Source organism: Sciurus carolinensis, chromosome 2, assembly GCF_902686445.1.
Source record: "Sciurus carolinensis chromosome 2, mSciCar1.2, whole genome shotgun sequence".
Taxonomy (NCBI): domain Eukaryota; kingdom Metazoa; phylum Chordata; class Mammalia; order Rodentia; family Sciuridae; genus Sciurus; species Sciurus carolinensis.
Genome location: NC_062214.1, coordinates 50,602,560 through 50,621,054, shown reverse-complemented (window position 1 = coordinate 50,621,054; position 18,495 = coordinate 50,602,560). Strand labels below are relative to the sequence as shown.

Genomic DNA, 18,495 nt, shown 5'->3' with positions numbered 1-18,495 from the left:
GCTGGGTATGTGGTCTGGGACACTTCTTTGAAGTTGGGGATGTCTGGTATTCACATGTGAGTGACCCTGTCTCCGAGAGCCACCAGTTTCTCATCTAACCTATTCTCCCCAGTTTATGCTCCTGTTTCCTCAGCAGAAATCAGAGTCAGGTATTGCCTCCAGTAATGATGTTGGAGTTACCTCAATGATCTACAAGATGTCTGGATACAAAGGACCAAGGCTTGGGAGGTCAGGCACCCTGCTGTACCCTTGTGTTCCTGTAGGCTGAGGTCCAGACTTGATGGGTTGTGTCCTTTTGTCCTTGGACTTGGTTATGGCCTCTGGGAACCAGGGTGTAGGCAGTACCCTACTACCTTGTCAGCTATCTAGACCCTGCTCTACCCCACCTGAGTCTTGGCTGGGACCAACTCATTCTCATATCCCCAGCAGGCACTGATGACAGTAGTTGGTGTCTTTCTCATCTGAGAATGATAAGCTGACACCAAGCATCTAGGACAATTAATGGAAGGCTCGTAGAGCTGAGCCAGTGATACCATAATCCTCAGCCTGGCTCAGAGCTGCGGATCAGGAGTTTAACTCAATGTTTACAGCACATGAAGCTGAGCTCTAAGATCCAGGGCTTTCCTGAGGGGCGGACTCCTCCCATCCCTCCCCACTACCCCCACTACCTGAAGGCTTTCCCCGAGTGACCGGGAGGGAACGGGCTTCCTTGAGAGTAGATCTGCTGGGTTCCTGCTGCAGAGGCTGAATTCATCATCTTCTTCTCCGCTGGGAAAACCAGAACAAGAGTCACATGTGAGGGTCCCCTGCTCTGCAGACCACCGGGGAGGCTTCCTCAGAACAGGTGCAGGGGTGGGCATGGAAGAGTAGGAGGCACACACCAGGGCAGACTCCTCTGCCTTTACCTCCACATCTCACCTCTCCTAGGGACTCCCTGGCATGAGGGAGCATCTGGATGTTGTTCCCTGACTCAGGGTAGTTATAAGCCACTTGAAGGCAAGGTCCTATTTGAGAGTGGGGAAGATTAAAAGAATGAATGAAAGTGCTTCTTCAGACATTTTATCCAATCCTTCCAGCCCTGAGGGTGGTACCAAAAGTCTTCATCTAATGGGTGAGGAAGCATGGAGTAACAGAGAAGTGGGTCCATTCTGACACTCAGTCCCTGGCCTTGGATCCCAGCTCTCTTATGTATCTGAGGTGCCACCTGGACATTTTTAACCTCCTGCCTCAGTTTCCCCACCCAAAAGAAGGTGATAATTGAAGTCTTCCTCATAGGGCTGTGTAGGAAATCATGGGTTAATGTAAGAAAAGTACTCAGAACACCACTTGGTAGCATCTAACTGTTTGCTATCATTTGTTACAGATGAGAAAACTGAGGTGCTGCTGTCATGAGAAAATAAGGAAGGACCTAGGGCTTGAATTCCAGCCCAGTGCTCCCTCAATTGCCCCAGAACCCCCCATGCAAGTGATGCAGTACACTTCAGACTGATTCTCCAGGGGCAGCCTGGACCTGTGTTCCCTGGCCTTCCACCAGGCTCTCTTGAGTTACCACGCTCCTCATAGGGCTGTAAACACTCAGACTTAGGTTAGGATATGGCTTTCCTCTCAAAGTTCATGATATTTATATCTTTCATTTCAGGTCACATCTTCTATTTACACAGAATAAGTCTCTTTGCCCCTGGGCATGCTCTGAGGTCTTCTTCCTCTGGTGACAGTGACCATTCTACTACCTTCTTGGGTTTCACAGCATCTCTACCACCCATCCTTTCAGGCCCATAAGTTCATTTCATTCTTTTTTGATTATGTTGTATTTTGACAGCATATTAGAAGTAACCAATCAGGGACTGGGGTTGTGGCTCAGTGGTAGAGTGCTTGCCTAGCATGTATGAGGCACTGGGTTCGATTCTTAGCATCATATATAAATAAAATAAATAAAGGTTCATCAACAACAAAAAATATTTTTTAAAAAAGAAGTAACCAATCAGGAGTTCTGGGAACACTGATTTATTTCACTGTTCATTCCTATAATCCTTACTACTGATAAACTTTCTTGCTTATCTCATTTTATTTTTCTTCTGAGAAATTCCTGATTTGCTAAAAATTTCCTTAGAAATAAAACCTTTCCTTCTTCCTTTCCTGCTTGCCTTCTTCCTTTTTTAAAATGTCCATCAGTAATGTTTAAATATACTTGAAGTTCTTTCTCCATAAATATTACCAATAAAATAGTATATGCTAACTTTTTTTTTTTTTTTTTTTGTCTTTTACAACCTACAGTTCAAAAGATGTTTGGATCTTTGCTGAACTGATTTGAGATTCTGGTTTTTATTGTTCATCTTTTGTAGCTTCTAACAATTTGTATGTTGATTCTAGGCATTAGCAATTCTATTTCTATTTCACCATTGCTTTTCCAACATATTACTTCCATTCCTGTGTTTTATATTTTGATCCATTTCAGAAACAAACCATATTCTTTGCAAGCAACTTTTTCAGAAAGTGCAAGTAGACAGTGAATGCTTGAAGACATCATTCTACACATGAAAGCAGTTTGGCTGGTGGAAAAAAAAAATTGGCGTTTCATATTTTCCTTCTGAATTCTCTGGATATTCCCTAAACCCAGAGTACCGACATTTAGTATCTTGGAGAAATCTAATTGAAGATTTCCCTTTTAAGTTTTTTCTCTTTCTCTGAATGTCTGCAGGAATTCTTCTTTATTCTTCAAGCTTAGAAACAATACAAAAGACAATGTCTAGGTCTGAGATTCTTTAACATTTTAGTATGGTATTTGTGGAGCACCTGTAGTTGGAAGACACAAGTGTTGCATTTGGGGACATTTGTTATTTCTAAGACCCTGACTTGGCTGTCTGCTTTGTCCTGACTCCACTTTGTTAAATGTCTTCTCTCCACCTCAGATGACACGTACTCTAAGGCAAAAATGTTCTCTCTAGTTCCCCAGAAAACAGAAACCAGAGATTTTCTGAACTTTCTACTCTATAATAAAAACTCATTGCCAAAGGAGAACATCTGCTCTAATTTCTGCATTGAACGCTTTTTTCTTGTCTATCTCCTTCTCCACCCCATCCCCTTTCTGTTTTGTCATTGTTATGGGAAGACATCTATGTCTGCCTAAGATTAAAAATCCAAATGGATTTCTCAGAGATGCTGTGGGCCTCTGATCAGATATTTCAGGCTTATTAGAGGAGGAAAGACCTACTAGGTGCTATCTCCTTTTGCTGGATGAAATGATCTGTGGGCACATTTGGGTGGCTGGGGAAACCAGCTTCCCTGGTTCCTAAGGGTCTGTTTTCAGTTGTGCTTTGGCAACTGGACCTTGTGTTAAACTGGCACCTACTATTTTCCAAGTGTCTTTCCTTCCTGAAACTGTCTTTGGTTCCTGAAACTTTGGTACTCAGCCATGTGGGAATGAATGCTTTGTTCTTCCAGTACATATTACATCAGGAGGACCGAGGTGCACTTCCTTCCAGCTCCCAAATGCCAGTATCTCCTGTTCTTGGTTCACCTGTCTTCAGCTCATTAGTCCTAGTAGGACCATACTGGGATTCCCTCCCTTCCAGTGTCTCCCACACTTCCTTTTCAGGAGTCAAACTGCTTTCTCCCTTTGACTGATCCTGACTACACTGTATCTTGTAGAAATTCCTTGACCATATGAGAATGATACCTCTTCTTTTCTGGAATTTGGAAACATCAAGACCTTTTCAAATTTTATATTTTGCCAGTCTCAGTGGGGACCTGAGTGGAAGAGCAAGGCACTAGACATGAGGGCTCTATATGACACCTTCCACCAGAAATTCATCGTTCTAGCAGCAACACTGACACAACTTCATGACAGCCAGAGAAGATCCACCAAATGAATTATGGCCATCCATGTAATGGAAATTCATGCTGATGATAAAAGCATTTTAGTTTGTTTAATGATCTGGAAATATGTTCATAATAAATTGTCATGTGAGAAAAAGTAAGCTGTTCAACAGGGCAAGTCCAGTGTTGTTCATGTAAAGAATATACACATGTAGGAAAAGACAGAGGACTTACTTTAGTTTACAAAGTTAAAATGGTCATATTCACATGGTAGGAGAGTGGATCACTTTTATTTTTCTTAGTTATTGTATATTTTTATTTTAAAATGTAGGCCATCATATGTTATGAATTAAGTTGTAATTTTTAATGGGGGCATGTCTCTCACTTGATAATAAAACTAAACTGCACAATGAATTAATAGAGTTCATTTATCCCAACCCCTTCAATTGTATTTATTTTTCTTTCTTTCTTTCTTTCTTTTTTTTTGTACTGGGGATTAAACCCAGGGGCACTCTACCACTGAGCTACACCCCCAGACCTTGTTCTACATTTTATTTTGAGACAGGGTCTTGCTAAGTTGCTGAGGCTGGTCTTGAACTTGTGATCCTCAAGCCTCAGCCTTCTGAGTCTCTGGGATTACAGGTGCGTACCACCATACCCAGCTAACCCTTTAAGTTTTAAAGATGAGATGTTAGTACCCCAGGCTGGTGGCCCCAGGTAATTAGTAAGTAAAAAGCAAGGTCAGGAATATGGAGAATCCATTCCAACTCCCATATGTTGAGTTCTTTTGGTACTCTGCAGCAGTCACTCAAAACTCACCATCCCTGACCTCTTCTCTCTCGGGGCAGCTGTCTCCATAGGGGCTGTAAACCCTACCTCCTCACAACCTAATGCCATTTGGAAACTTACATGCACTGATTCCTGCAAACATTTCAGCAAACCGGGGGTCTCTTTCTTGGGAGAAGATTGCATCTGCCTTTTCTACAGTCTTCCCAGTCTCGTGAACACCAGCAGGTAGGTTGGGTACAGGGACCTGCTGGCACATTAAAGCACAATGGCAACCCATGTGTGAGGCACAGAATAAAAGTTCCAGTAGTCACCAGCTCTCCTCCAGCAGAGCCCTGCCTCCCCCTGAAATCGGTGGCATTTCAGGTTTGACATTTTCACAGGGTGGGGAAAGGCCCGGGACAATGGGGCTGGGGGTGGTATTGTGAACTAGGGGTCACAGAAAGTACACCAGAATCACACTGACTACTTTCTTAGAGATAAATGGAAAAGAATCAATTTACTCCAAATATCAGGAAAAAGGAACATAAAGTAACTTAGGGGAAAGGTCAAATACTGACACAGGCCAGTTTCTATGTATACTTAGCTATCAGAAAAAGGGAGCAGAAAAAGAAAGAAGGGGACACTGAAGAGATGGGAGAAAAAAAGGAGAGAGATTGTTTAGTATGTTGGTAAACAAAGGGTGACAGGACAAGGGATGAGGAGAAAGGGACATAGGACCAAAGCAGGAGAGATGGCTAGGAAGCCAGAGGGCCAAAGGAGTTCAGAACCTGCTTCTGGTAGCTTCTGGGTATGTGAGTACTAGAGTTTCTATATGGCCTTTTGAAATGTCCATCAGCCCTGTGAAATTCTCAATGCTGGTTGACCATGGCTGTTAGTTCTTCCCCTGGTCTTCACAAGTTTTATGTTCTTCATGGCTCACTTCTGCACAGGAAAGTCACAACAGATTCCCAGGGGACCAAGATGCTCTTTGCACTGTAGAGGGTGGATGGGACAACAGACTTTTTGGGCTAAGGGGCTCAAGCTAAAGGCTGAGTTTAGTTCCCACTTCATTGGGTTGGAGACACTTGTAAATGGGAAAGAATTTCCCAGAAACTCACCTGAGATAAGTCATATGATGACAACCCATCTCTCTGATGCACTTCCAATTCTGCCTGCTGTTGCTGAAGTTGCCTGTGAAACAAAAAGTCAGAGAGTACTCTGAAGAACATAAGAGGTGGCAACAAGCTTACAACAGAACTTTCCCATTCCCCAAAATCGCAGAGGGTGACACCAATGGATCTTTAAATGTCTTCCTTTTAAAATTATTTAAAATTCATTATTATTATTATTATTATTATTATTATTGGTACTGGGGATTGAACCCAGGAGTGCTTTACCACTGACCTACCTCTTCAGCCCTTTTTTAAAAATCTTGAGACAGGGTCTCCCTAAGTTGCTCAGGCTGGCCCCAAACTTGTGATCCTCCTACCTCAGCCTCCCAAGTCACTGGGGTTTAGGGGAATGCCCTACCATGACTGGCTAGTTTATTTTTAATGTCCCAAATCAAGACTTTGAGCCACATATTTCAAGTTTAGACTGGCACATTGAACTATTTAAGAAATAAGTTTTGATGTATGACTTCATTTTGTGCACGGTGAAAAGATAACACAATAAAAAGTTTTTTTTTTTTTTCTAAAGGTTATAATGAAAAATGCAGTTGGGTTTAAAGTTGAATGAAAAAACTGGCTTTAGATAATGCTCACTTACAAACTAGAAGGAGTTTACATCATCTCATTTGATCCTCATACTAAATTTTCTTAGTGTACTTTACCTACATATAAAAATTAAGAAACTGAAGTTGGAAGAGGTTAGGTGGTTGTGAGGCTCAGATGACAGACTAGAAGTGGTTCTAATAAAGCAGAGCAAGGGTCTGAGCCCACACTTCTGGCTCTAAGTTGCTTTGCTCTTCCTACAGTGCCAGGCTGCTCCACTTGGGCAAGGGAAAAAACTGATAAGAATAAATGGATGCTTTATGTTTTAAAATATGAAGCAAGGTTGCTTTCAAGGGACAGTAAACTCTACAACTCAGAGCTCACACATGGGCCATTGGAAAGAACTCCAGCTAGAGGACCTGGTGAATAGTCTGTTTAGGATTAAGCTTGATTAATCACTGAGTCAAGTGAAAGATCCACGCCAAGTTCCACGCTGGGCACCAGGAATAAACAGAACAAAGACCTGGAATCCACGAGATCTCTGTCCTCATGCTGTCTCCATGGGGAGACAGATGAGTAGGCACATGATTGGAGAGTGCTGGGTTAAGACCACAGAGCATGTGCATGTGAGAACCTTCCTTCAGACAGAAGGTTCTATCTGAGCATGTGATCTGCCTCCTAACCTTGGGGTGAGAGTACAGAAAAAGGATAAAGTTAAAACCAGAAGCATGTGATTTTCCATCAGGCAGCCTAAGCCCATGCTTGTTACATGGGAAAGTAGGAACACTTGAAGTAATTTTCTAGACAAGCTGATATTTCAAAAAAGTTTAAAGAATCAATCAAAAAAATCATCACTTTCTGTACTTATTCTTACTTTATAGTTTCACGTTTTAAAATTTTTAGTTTACTTCTTGAGGGTACCATTGTGTTTTCATTTGTAGGGCTTCTAAAACCTGAAAGTAAGATGTACTGCCAGTACTTTGCCAACATCTTCACATTTCTGTATATTCACACCTAACAGATAAAGAAACAGAGGCCCAGAGAATTTAAATGATGTATCCAGCATGACACAGTTATGATATGACCACCCATAGGATTCAAATTCAATCTGTATGGCTATAGACTTTGAACTCTTCCCTCTGTCTTGGTTGCTGCCCCAGCCCAGGATAAATACCCATGGTTGAAATAAGAGCTATTATTTCACACCTCCCATTCCAAAACCTTGGGAACAGCAAAACAACACATTGAACCACAAAGTGGGGATAAAATAGCCTGTCCCATGGGATTTTCGTGGGATTGGAGCAGTGAACCTTCTCACTCTATGGCAGAAATCTGCATTTCTGATTTCTACGCCTTTCCCAGAGCCCAACTTTCAATCCACAAGCATTTCTTTAAAGAATAACCATCCCTACCCCATGTTCAGCCCAAGCCCAGAGGCTTAGGGAGTGGACAAGGCCCACTGTTATAATTATCCTGCCAAGAGTTGTGTGGCCACAGACCCAGTTTTCTTCCAGTGCTCATTGTGCACCCCGGTGCAGGTGTGTCTTATGGATGAAAGGCACATGCTCCTCATTTGCCTGAAGGAGTGAAAAGGGACTTGGCATGAGGCTAGAAGTTAGCTCTCAGTCCTATTCCTCTTTGGACTCCTAGAGCAGGGAAGGCTCCTTTCACTGGGAAGTAGAAGTAAGGGCTCAGTCAAGGTTGGCAAATCCCTAGTGTTCTAACCTCACTGGCTCTGTGGTCCAGACATCAGCATCTCCTTCCCACAGGCTTTGGGTTTCCGCTTCCACAGTTGAGTGCATATGGAAGAAGTGCTGACCCCCATTCTGCGAAGGGGCCCAAGGAGGGTTCTCAGATATTTCACAGTACTGGTATAAAAATAAACCTCGGTGTACTGGCACATTCCAGAGAGGGAGAAAGCACGTCTGTCTGAAAGAAAGCTGACCAACAGCACATGTGAGGGAGGCAGGCTCCCACTGCAGCAGAGTGCTGCCCTCCATTAGCTGGGGGCCAATGGATGATGACTAGAAACTCCCTGGCTTCCTGCCAGCCAGGTGCAGGAAGTTGGGCAGATGCTGTCAATTATCTTTGATGTTCCCTGGACAGGTTTTTTTTTTTTTTTTTTTTTTTTTAAATTCAGCCTGCATAAGTGAGTATAAAGCCATTAGGGGGGCACTGAAAGGCAAAGTGATTGTGCCCCTGGGAGTAGCTGGAATCTGGCTGGGGCATCTGGGACTTGGAGAGCTCAGCTGACCAGAAAGAGGCTATTAATACCCACCCTGAGTTGTCTGTATACCTATTATGAAAAACTTGAATGCCTGTTAAGAGGTTTGGAACTGATTTGATCAGGGGCAGGGAGCAGCAATTGCTCTCTGAGCCTTGTAGTCAATTCAACAGGGGCCTGAGGGCAGGCAGGGGAGCTGGTTAGCAGGACTGATAGTCACCTGCAAAGTGACAAAGGCCTCCACTGGCAGGAGAGGCATAGAATGAGATGTCCTAGAGAGTACTGCTGGAGTCATGGAGCTCTGCTTCTATGTCAGGTTATCTTTTGCAGGAAGTCAGGAACCCAGGACAACTCCCAGGTTTTGGGCTTGGTGGCTAGGTATATCAGCCCAACTGGCTCTAGGCTTAGTTTAGAGACCAAGAACGCTATTTTTCTTTCCTTTTTTTGCACCTACCCTTACTCTCCGCCTTCTGCTTAGTACCAAATATCACTAAATACGTGTGATAGCTGATAGGTTCTGAGTGTTAGTCCAGGCATGGTGGGGCTTTAGGAAACACACACACACTCTCTCATAGGCGTGCGCGCACACACACACACACACACACACACACACACACACACACAGATGTGTTTATGAAAACCTGTAACAACTTGGATGAAATGATGTCATGGCAGGAAAGAGGACTTGACTCAAGCAGATGCAAACAGAAGACCTTGGGTTACTCCTCTGAAGAGAGGAGGGAAAGAAAGCAAGCATAGCAACTATGTGTGGAAATGTAAAACCAAAGACCCACACTCAGACCCAGCCTGCAGCTGGTCTCTGAAAGAGTACTGACCCCTAGACATTAAGACTCGGTCACAGTTTCAAGATGTGCAATCTACATGTTAGACTGGTTTGTTTTCCTGGACTTTATTCTGCACAGACATAACAGGATAGCATCAGAGATGATAAACAGGTTTTCTTTTCTGCAGTTTCACATAAATGCTCCCAGCAAGTTTCTTTTGGATGCTATCAAATGAATGCAACTGAGCATGCAAATATTCCCACTAAGCACATTAGAGGATTTTTCCACTGCAAGCCTGCCTACTGCTGGCAAAGTTGAGCCTCACAAATCTAAAATAGGGGATAGCCTGTTCACTGCTGTGGTTATCACTGCCCTCTACTGTCCACAATGAGCTTTCTAACCAACGTTGTCCTGAAGACCTGGATGCTGGAGCATCCTGATCCATATAACCTCAACAAGCTGCCAGGCAACTCTCCCGAGAAAATATATAGGCACACTCCTGCACAAAATGGTTTCTGTTTTGTCCATATTGCTTGGTTTTCAGAAAAAGAAAGCCAAACCCCAGCTGGAACTAATTTTAGATGGGGGTAGTTCCTTCAATTCCAGGCCCCACTACAGGGCAGACTCTTGGGGATGCCTTCCAGCCTTGCAGAAGGGTTTGTCCTTACTGACTGTGTCCCCACTATACTTTACCTGTCCTGTTGTCTGTCCCTTCTCATGTTCTCCATGTTATTGAAAACCAAGCCCTAGCCTTCCAGTGCAGAGCTCCTCCCTGAAGGCAGGAACCACAATGGCAGCACCTCGACCTTGGCTGGGTACAGATTGTGTCCCTTCAGGGAATATCTGCTACATCTGTGGCAACAAAACCATGTGACTTTGGCAACTGAATCTTGTATAAACGCTGGAAATGAATGAAGAATGATGAAAAATTTTAAAGTATCAAAAACTCAAAAAAGGGGAGCTTTAGTCTGTTCTTCTGACCCAAAAGTAGAAGACTCTGTTGGGTGTCCAGTCAGGGACCCAACAGGGAAGCCTGGACTTGCTGTAGAAGTAAGTGGCTTCAGAGACAGGTAGGACTTGAGTTTGGCAGCAAGGCACAGGCTATTCAGATGATATCCTAAAAACCCAGGTAACAAAAAGCCTCAAGCCCTGGTGTGCACAGGCACCATGTGTATGACTGTGGGGATAACTGGGGAAAAGGACATGGGTACAGAAAGGGAGAAAAAGAGTGATGATAGAAGAGAAGGTGGGCAGGAACATGAGAGGAGGCAGCTCTAACCAAGAACCAGTCAATTTGCTGACTGTGAATGGGAGATGTGCTTGTCCTTGTTCATGGTTTCTGACACAGGCAGCCTCAGTCTGAAGTGGCTGGAGGAAGGCCACAACAGAAGATATGAACTTGGGATCCCACTGCCCCATATCTGAGTTGATCCAGTCAACAGTTACAGCTATTTCCTCAGGCTTAGCAGCTCCTGAAAGAGAAGCCCAGCTTGCAACCCTCCATACCCTATCTATCTGTTGAACAAAGAAAAAGTCATAGAACCCTGAGCCTAGTCTGTCCAAATTTTACTCCTGCTTCTCAACCTTCCCTGTTTTCATCAAGGCTAGGGCCAAACACAGGCATGGCACTAGAGGGTACTTTTATGCTCTCTGAGTGAAGAAACCCTCTTTCCATGTTGGAGGAAGGAGGGCAATAAAACGTCCTCAATTTGATTGAGTTCTCCAAGTTTAACTAGATAAACTCAGATACCATTATCTTTTTTTTTTTTTTTGCATACCTGCATCTATGACATCTTATTATTTGTTCCTGCAAAACTTATAATCAAGAAAGTCTTGACTACAACATGGAGGTAGAAGAATCAGAGAACTTTAATCAAGTAATCTAGGGGAGAAGATGTTAAGAAAGAAGGGCTGGTCAAACAGACCCCCTTAGGAGAAGAACCATGATAACGAGTTATCTATGTGGGTCACTAGAGGCTGCTGGCAACCTTAGGAGTGCTGGGGCAAAAACCAGGCTGCAAGAGGTTAAAAAGAGATGAATGGTCAGGAGGAAACTCTGCTGGGCACATATAGCAAGGGCAGGCAAGAGAGTGCTTTGGTGGGCTGGCAGGACAGGGATCCTCCAAGATTAGAAAGTTGAATGCCTGTTTGAAAGCCTTGGGAAGGATCCCTCAGGTGAGATGGATAAGACATGTGGGCCAGGAAAACAGAAAATATGCCAGGAGATAAAGAAAATGAAGGTTTCAGTCCTGGAAGGAGGAGACAGGTGAAGAGGAGCAAAGGGGCCTGAGATGGACCCTCTTATGAGTATGAAGAGGCATGAGAAGGGCCCTAGTTTTCCTTATGGAAGGCAAGTTAGAACACAGGCAGGGTACTAGGAGACAAAGAGGAGCTGAGCTCCAATTTCTTGTCGCTGCCCAAGAAATTGCCAATCTGCTGCCAGAGCTGGCAGGGTCCACACCGTCACTGCCGATAGCATCAGTAAAGCAGCTGCAGACACTGGTCTGTGCTGGCTCCGTGTGGCAGCCTGTTGGAGCACCTTACATGCAGGGTATCTTACAGAACTTGCACAAAACTCCATGATGCTAGGGGAGTCACTTCTGCACTTTTCCCCCGCTGTGTAGATGAGGCAACTGAGGTTCAGAAAGGGAAGTGACTCGTCCAGTTGGGAGCTGACATTGAAACCCAGGCCATCTGCTCTCTGAGGGATCTTGCATGAACTTGTTTATCCTGCTTTGTGCCTTATGCCCAGGAGCAGGGCCAAGGCTAAGGGCCCACAGCATGCTGTTGACTGAATGGGAGGCTGCTTTGTGGTGCCCATATGGGAGTGTCTACATTCAAAGGATTTGGGGACTGCAGCAGGAGACAGGATAAGGCAACACTCACGGTGCCAGGAAGTGAGAGTGACCAAAGGAGGCTGAGAAGAGGCATCACCAGGTGGGTTCCAAGAGGAGGTGGGACTAGAAAACAGACATGTTTTGAACCTAGGAAAATGAAGGATGGTGATACCAATAACTGACAACAGGGAGATATGAGGACATTCTCAGGATGCCAGCCTCATCAACCACCCAGTTAGCTGTAGCCCTCCCCGTCACCTGGGCAAGGCTTCCACACTTCCAATGTATCAGCTGAGACAGCCTTTGCATAAATGTTGTTACTGCTGTTGGTTCCTTGGCCTTGTACAGATGCTCCTGCACACACTGTGATGTCACGTCCTGATAAACCCATATGTTGAAAATATCATAAGTCAAAACTGCATTTAATAGCTCCAACCTACCTATCACTTTAGATTAACCCCACGCACAGTAGAGTGATGGTTGTTCCCTTTTGTGATTGTGTAACTGGCTGGGAGCTGTCGTTGCTGCTGTTCAACATCTTGAGAAGTTCATACTGCAAATGGCCAGCTGGGGAAAAGACCCAGCTTCAAAGTTGAAAGTGATACACATTTAGTGTATCACAAAGCTGAACCATCGTGAGTCAGGAACTGTTTGTATTTCTTCAAGACTAAAACCAGAGAGAAGATATGACCTGTCCACAGTCATGCTCACTGTGCTGGGTGCTGAACACAGTGTCTGGTCCACAGCTCTTAAGATCCATGTCATTTAGTCCTCACAGTAACTGCATGAAGGAGGACTGGTCACACTTCACAGGTGAGGAAGTGAAAGTAAAGAGATGAACTGACTTGCTCAAGATCACACAGCCAGGATGCAGCAGAACCAAGACCAGAGCCCAGGTCTGTCTGCCAGCTTACACAGGATACTGGAGAATCCCAGAATCCACCAGCAGACACAATAGGGTCCCAGACTCTGAGAAGGAGCAGGGAGGAATGCTTTGGCGAATGGGCAGTAGTGCCCACCCTAGGCCACCTGCCCCATGTTCTAGAGATGCCAAGAGGCTTAGCCTCACTTCCTCCACCCCAGCTTCAGCAGGACAAAGAAACCAGGTACACACATCTGCCACAGCAAGGAGCAGAGGGGGAGCACCCAGCATACCTCCATTCTGCTGGGCTCTGTATTCAGAGGCAAGAGAATGAGGAATGGAGAGCAGAGCACCTTGGCCTGAAGGAAAGGGACTGACATGGAGCCATCGCTCAGTCTTTTGGGCTCTTATAATTGAAGGAGGAACACAAGAGGGATATTCCCCAAGTGACAGGGATCTATACTCTTGATTCCTTTTTTCTTCTTCTGCACTACTGGAAATTGACCCCTGGGGTTCAGTACTACTGAACTACATCCCAGCTCTTTTTATTTTGAGACAGGGTCTAAGTTGCCCAGGTTGGCCTTGAACTTGTGATCCTCCTGCCTCAGCCTCTGGAGTAGCTGAGATTATAGGCTTGCGCCACCTCGCCCAGATCTCCCCATTCTTGCTCTTTATCCCTAAGGGAATTTCTAGCTGTAGGTAGAGACTGGAGGGAGAAAAGATCCCAAGTAAAACTTCTAGCTCTGGACCCAAGTGAGGCCAGCAGAGGGGGAGGCTGAGCACATACTTGACGTTGGTGTTGGTACAGATGATGTACTCGATCTCATCAGAATAAGGGTTCTGGAATGTGAAGCTGCTGGTGCGGATCAGCATCCACTCGCGGTTCTTCGTGCGGAATCGATACATGACCGACAGTACTTGGCCTTTCAGCTTAACCACCTGAGAAAACATTTGGAGACGGAAGTCAGCGGGAGGAGGGAGAGGAACCAGGCAGTGGTCACCGGGAAGGTCAGCGGGACCTCAGAACAGGGCACTGTAGCCAAAAGACAGCAGGAGAGGGAGAGGAGTGAGGGGGAAAGTTAGCTATGGGAACATTCTGTCCACTTCCCCTCTGAAATAGGCTATTGCACTTGGGTCATGCTGTTACCACTGTGTAAGAAAACAACTGGGTCAATTCCTGCTTTATATCAGGACTTTTTTTTCCCCCCTGGTGCTGGGGATTAAACCCAGGGGTGCTCTACCATGGAGCTATATCCCTAGTCCTTTTTTATTTTTATTTTTTAGACAAGATCTTGCTAAGTTGTGGAGTGAGACTTGAACTTGTGATCCTCCTTCCTCAGCCTTCCAACTAGTTGGGATTGTAGGCATAAGCTACTGTGCCTGGCTATATCAGGATTTTTAATTTAGCTTTTACAAATCGGATCATGAAATCTCTGTAACACTTGAGCTTTTCTTCTTGTCTTGGCTGCCTGGTTACTCTGGGTTTCGTACTAGTATCCCTTGCTGTTCATGGACTTATTTCTTCATACCTCATGTAAAAAATTCCTAACCTTTGTTTAACATTGAAAAATGAATTCCAGAGAGTACTCTTATAGGAGATATTTAAAAAATGATAAATTTGTATGCATTCTTCTTCTTTTTTTTTTTTTTTTTGGCAATGTTGGGGATAAAACCTAGGGTCTTGCAGATGCTAGCTGGCAAGCATACTACCACTGAGTCACATTCCAAGTCTAGTATGCATTCTTTATTTGCATGTATCTATCACTACTTTCAAGTTGCAGTATGGTTTCCAACAGACTTTCAAATGTATTACTTCAGGTATATCCTCACAAGAGTTTAATGGGGAGGGCTTTACTATTTTCAGTTAACAATACTGAGACCCAGAGAAATTAAATAGGTTGCCCAAGATCTGACAACTTTTCGTGGAAAAGCTGGGACAGGAACCAAGATCTTATTTCCAAATCACAAGCTTCTTTTTAGTCACACATCTTGTTCTTTTGCTCTGTTTAGAAACACACAACCACACAAAGACATGCAGGGACACATGCGTGTGTGCATGAAGAAGGAAGCCTGCAGGCACAGCTCTCACACCAACTAAAGTATCAACAGAAGAAAGAGAAATGACAAATGACTAGTAGTAGAGGCCTGGGTGTACTTAAACCTCCAGGACAAGATAAGACAAGCAGGAGTTCACTCTAGGCAAGTGCAGCCCCCAGATCCTGTGACTGGCCGGGCTGGTAAATCTCCAGGCTTCCTGCCTGAAAGATCACAGAATGATCAATGATAAGAATGGTGACGTGGTCCCAGGGGCCAGGGAAGGACTGATCTCCCCCGCTTTCCTAACATATACTTTATTTGTACTCTGTTCCTCTTGGGTGCCTGCCATCTCTACCAGACTGTAAGTAGCATGGGTCAGAGGTACCTTGGTTACCTGAGCCTCCCTAACCCCGGCCTGATGCCTGGCACAGAAAAGGCACTCAAGGTCACTTCCTGAACTGCTCTATGGCTCAACAGGCCTTGGGGGGAAAAAGATGAAGACTCAGGGTGTCAGACGAGGCTCCCTGGTAGGAAATCTCAAGTGATAAATAAACTGAACAGAAAGCATGAGGAGAGTGGAAAGCCTTTCTTGCTATAGTAGGAGAGGAGGCAGAGCTAAGCATGGGGTGAGGCTAGCCTACTCAGAGGAGGCTACTGGGTAGCAAGTCTGTGGCCCTAGCAAAAACTTGGCTCTTCTGTCATAGGGGCCAGCGGTCAAGGCCACATGTCCTTCAGGTCATCAGACTTAGGGACTCCCTCAGGGTACTCCTCTGTGCCTGCAGTGGAAACAGGGGAAACTGGCAGCCTTTTCCATGAGTTGAGACCCACACCCTCTGTACTCTGTGGCTATGTGTGGAGGGTGCATTCCTTTTGTGTTTCTTCCAGCTAGAATGCCTGAGGAGATGCAAAATACTTAAGCTGCATTTCAAGCATGCAGAAGTCACGTCTGTGCAATAAGCCAGGCCCCAGAGCTGAGGAGAGAGGAGGAAGAAGGAAGCCACCAGGCCAAGTCACCTAGGACCTTATGTGTGCTCTGTCACGTAGTCCTTACAATTGTTTTGAGTACCTGGAAAGTGAACCTTGAAGTAGAAAGACACCCAGCCTGAGGCTCAAGATGAGGAAGTAGCTGAGAAAGGGCTCAGTCCTGGATCTACTGACCTCAATCCTCTTTCCAGGGATCCCTACTGCCAAGGTAGAATCTCTGACCCCAAACAGCAGGCAAGATGGCAGATATCCATCACCCAGTAAATAACAACTACACAAACTTAAGATCAAGTGTCATGGGGTTACCAGGCGGGCAAGGAGAGATGGATTGTTCCTGCGATCCAGAAGGGGCTCCTGGGGTTTGGAATGTAGGTAGAGACTCCTGGGGTTTGGAATGTAGGTAGAGGCTCCTGGGGTTTGGAATGTAGGTAGATAGGGCTTGGAATGTAGATAGAGTACTGGCAAGTGAAGATGCTCGGAAGGGGCTCTTCTGGCAGGAAGTATGGCATGAGCTGGATTATGTCAATGAAGCAGTTCAGGTGATATGGTGCAGGCCTTATAACCAGAGACACATCCAACTGTGCTTAATTCAGGTATGATGATAATAATACAGGTGACTGCAAAGACCAAGCATAAAATCCAGCCTAGCATGGGTCTTCTTGAACACAGCTCTGCCATCATCATCATTATCACTATCATGATGGAAGATGTCTCAGCAGAAAGGAGAAGGAGGGGATGGGAGCGACTGCCTTAAATTTCACTGGGCTTAGCTCCTACAGCTGACTCCTCAGTAAACTACCCAGAGAAGGAATCTAAGAGTAGACACAACTTTCCTTGCCCCTAGACTGACACACTGTTCCTACACCAAATTCAAATCCCTTACAAACTTGATCATGTTCTTAAGGACTCCTGTTTGGGTGACTAAATGCTTTTGTTTAAATCCAGAATGTAAGGTTGAGTCTCAGCTGACAGCCCCCTCTGCTCTTGCAAGAATAAACCACTTCCCTGTATCAACATTTGTCCCTCGCCTTGGCTGCCAGTGGCTACAGCCCAAAGAACACAGCTCAGGGCCAAGGTGGGGCATGCTCCAGGATGTCCCTGAGGTCACTCAACTGCTGCCCACTGAGCCTTGGAACCGGGTTGGGGCTGCCAGTGCCTGGGTGGTATGGTCCTGGCCTCCCCTCCCATCTGAGGAATGAGAAGCTGCTCACGAGGCAAGAGTTACTTAGACCAGTTACCAGGTTGGGATTGGATATTAAGTTCCTTCTTTTTCTTTTCAAACTCAATCAGGTTCTGACAGTATCAGCAGTTTAAAGTCTCAGTTGTGCAGCTTGATGGAGAGGCCCATGTGTGGGGTGCAGTGCTGTCAGTGGATGATCTGGAGGGAGGTGGACCTGACCTCTAGCCTTGGATCTGTTACTGGTTTACCGCGTGACCAGAGAAAGCAACCAAACCTCTTTTGAGTCCTGGTGTCCACCGGGAAAAAGAAGGAATGACAATACGGACTATGTAAGGATAGCAATTACATATGACAACATATGAAGAAGGGTCTGGCTAGTTCCTGGGCACAGAACAGAGGCCCCATTACTATTAATGATGGATCCATTTACATATACCAAGGAGAATGAAGCCAACCCAACCCAACCCAAGCTTGACAATGCTAGGTGATGCAGCTTATCATCACCACACATACTGAGCATTAAAAAAACATGGCATAAAAATTCCAATTAAAATCCCAATGATGTACCTTACAGAAATAGAGCAAGCAATCATGAAATTCATCTGGAAGAATAAGAAACCCAGAATAGCTAAAGCAATCCTTCGCAGGAAAAATGAAGCTGGGGGTATCGCAATACCAGAACTTCAACTATACTACAAAGCAATAGTAACAAAAATGGCATGGTATTGGTACCAAAACAGACAGGTAGATCAATGGTACAGAATAGAGGACACAGACACAAACCCAAATAAATACAATTTTCTCATACTAGACAAAGGTGTCAAAAATATGCAATGGAGAAAAGATAGCCTCTTCAACAAATGGTGCTTGGAAAATTGGAAATACATATGCAACAGAATGAAACTAAACCCATATCTCTCACCATGCACGAAACTCAACTCAAAATGGATTAAGGACCTCAGAATCAGACCAGAGACCCTGCAGATTATAGAAGAAAAAGTAGGTCCAGATCTTCAACATGTTGGCTTAGGACCAGACTTCCTCAACAGGACTCCCATAGCACAAGAAATAAAAGCAAGAATCAATAACTGGGATAGATTCAAACTAAAAAGCTTTCTCTCAGCAAAGGAAACTATCAGCAATGCGAAGGAAGAGCCTACAGAGTGGGAGAAAATCTTTGCCGCTCATACTTCAGATAGAGCACTAATCTCCAGAATATATAAAGAACTCAAAAAACTCTACACCAAGAATACAAATAACCCAATTGACAAATGGGCTAAGGAAATGAAC

The 18,495-nt window shown here is 44.8% G+C and overlaps 1 protein-coding gene across 5 annotated transcripts in view; it reads right to left on the bottom strand.

Annotated features, from left to right (window-relative positions):
• Arnt2 (aryl hydrocarbon receptor nuclear translocator 2) overlaps nucleotides 1-18,495 on the bottom strand; it is a 178,356-nt gene that overhangs the window by 18,848 nt on the left and 141,013 nt on the right. For all 5 annotated transcript variants that reach the window (XR_007107127.1, XM_047540658.1, XM_047540656.1 and 2 more), the window contains exons 12-15: nucleotides 13,792-13,943; nucleotides 5,703-5,775; nucleotides 4,726-4,849; nucleotides 669-768 (exon numbers count right to left, since the gene is read on the bottom strand). Coding sequence is in view for 4 of the 5 variants with exons in the window: in XM_047540658.1 (XP_047396614.1) it covers nucleotides 669-768; nucleotides 4,726-4,849; nucleotides 5,703-5,775; nucleotides 13,792-13,943 (449 nt within the window). In the remaining variant the exon portion in view is untranslated. The remainder of the gene's footprint in view (nucleotides 1-668; nucleotides 769-4,725; nucleotides 4,850-5,702; nucleotides 5,776-13,791; nucleotides 13,944-18,495) is intronic.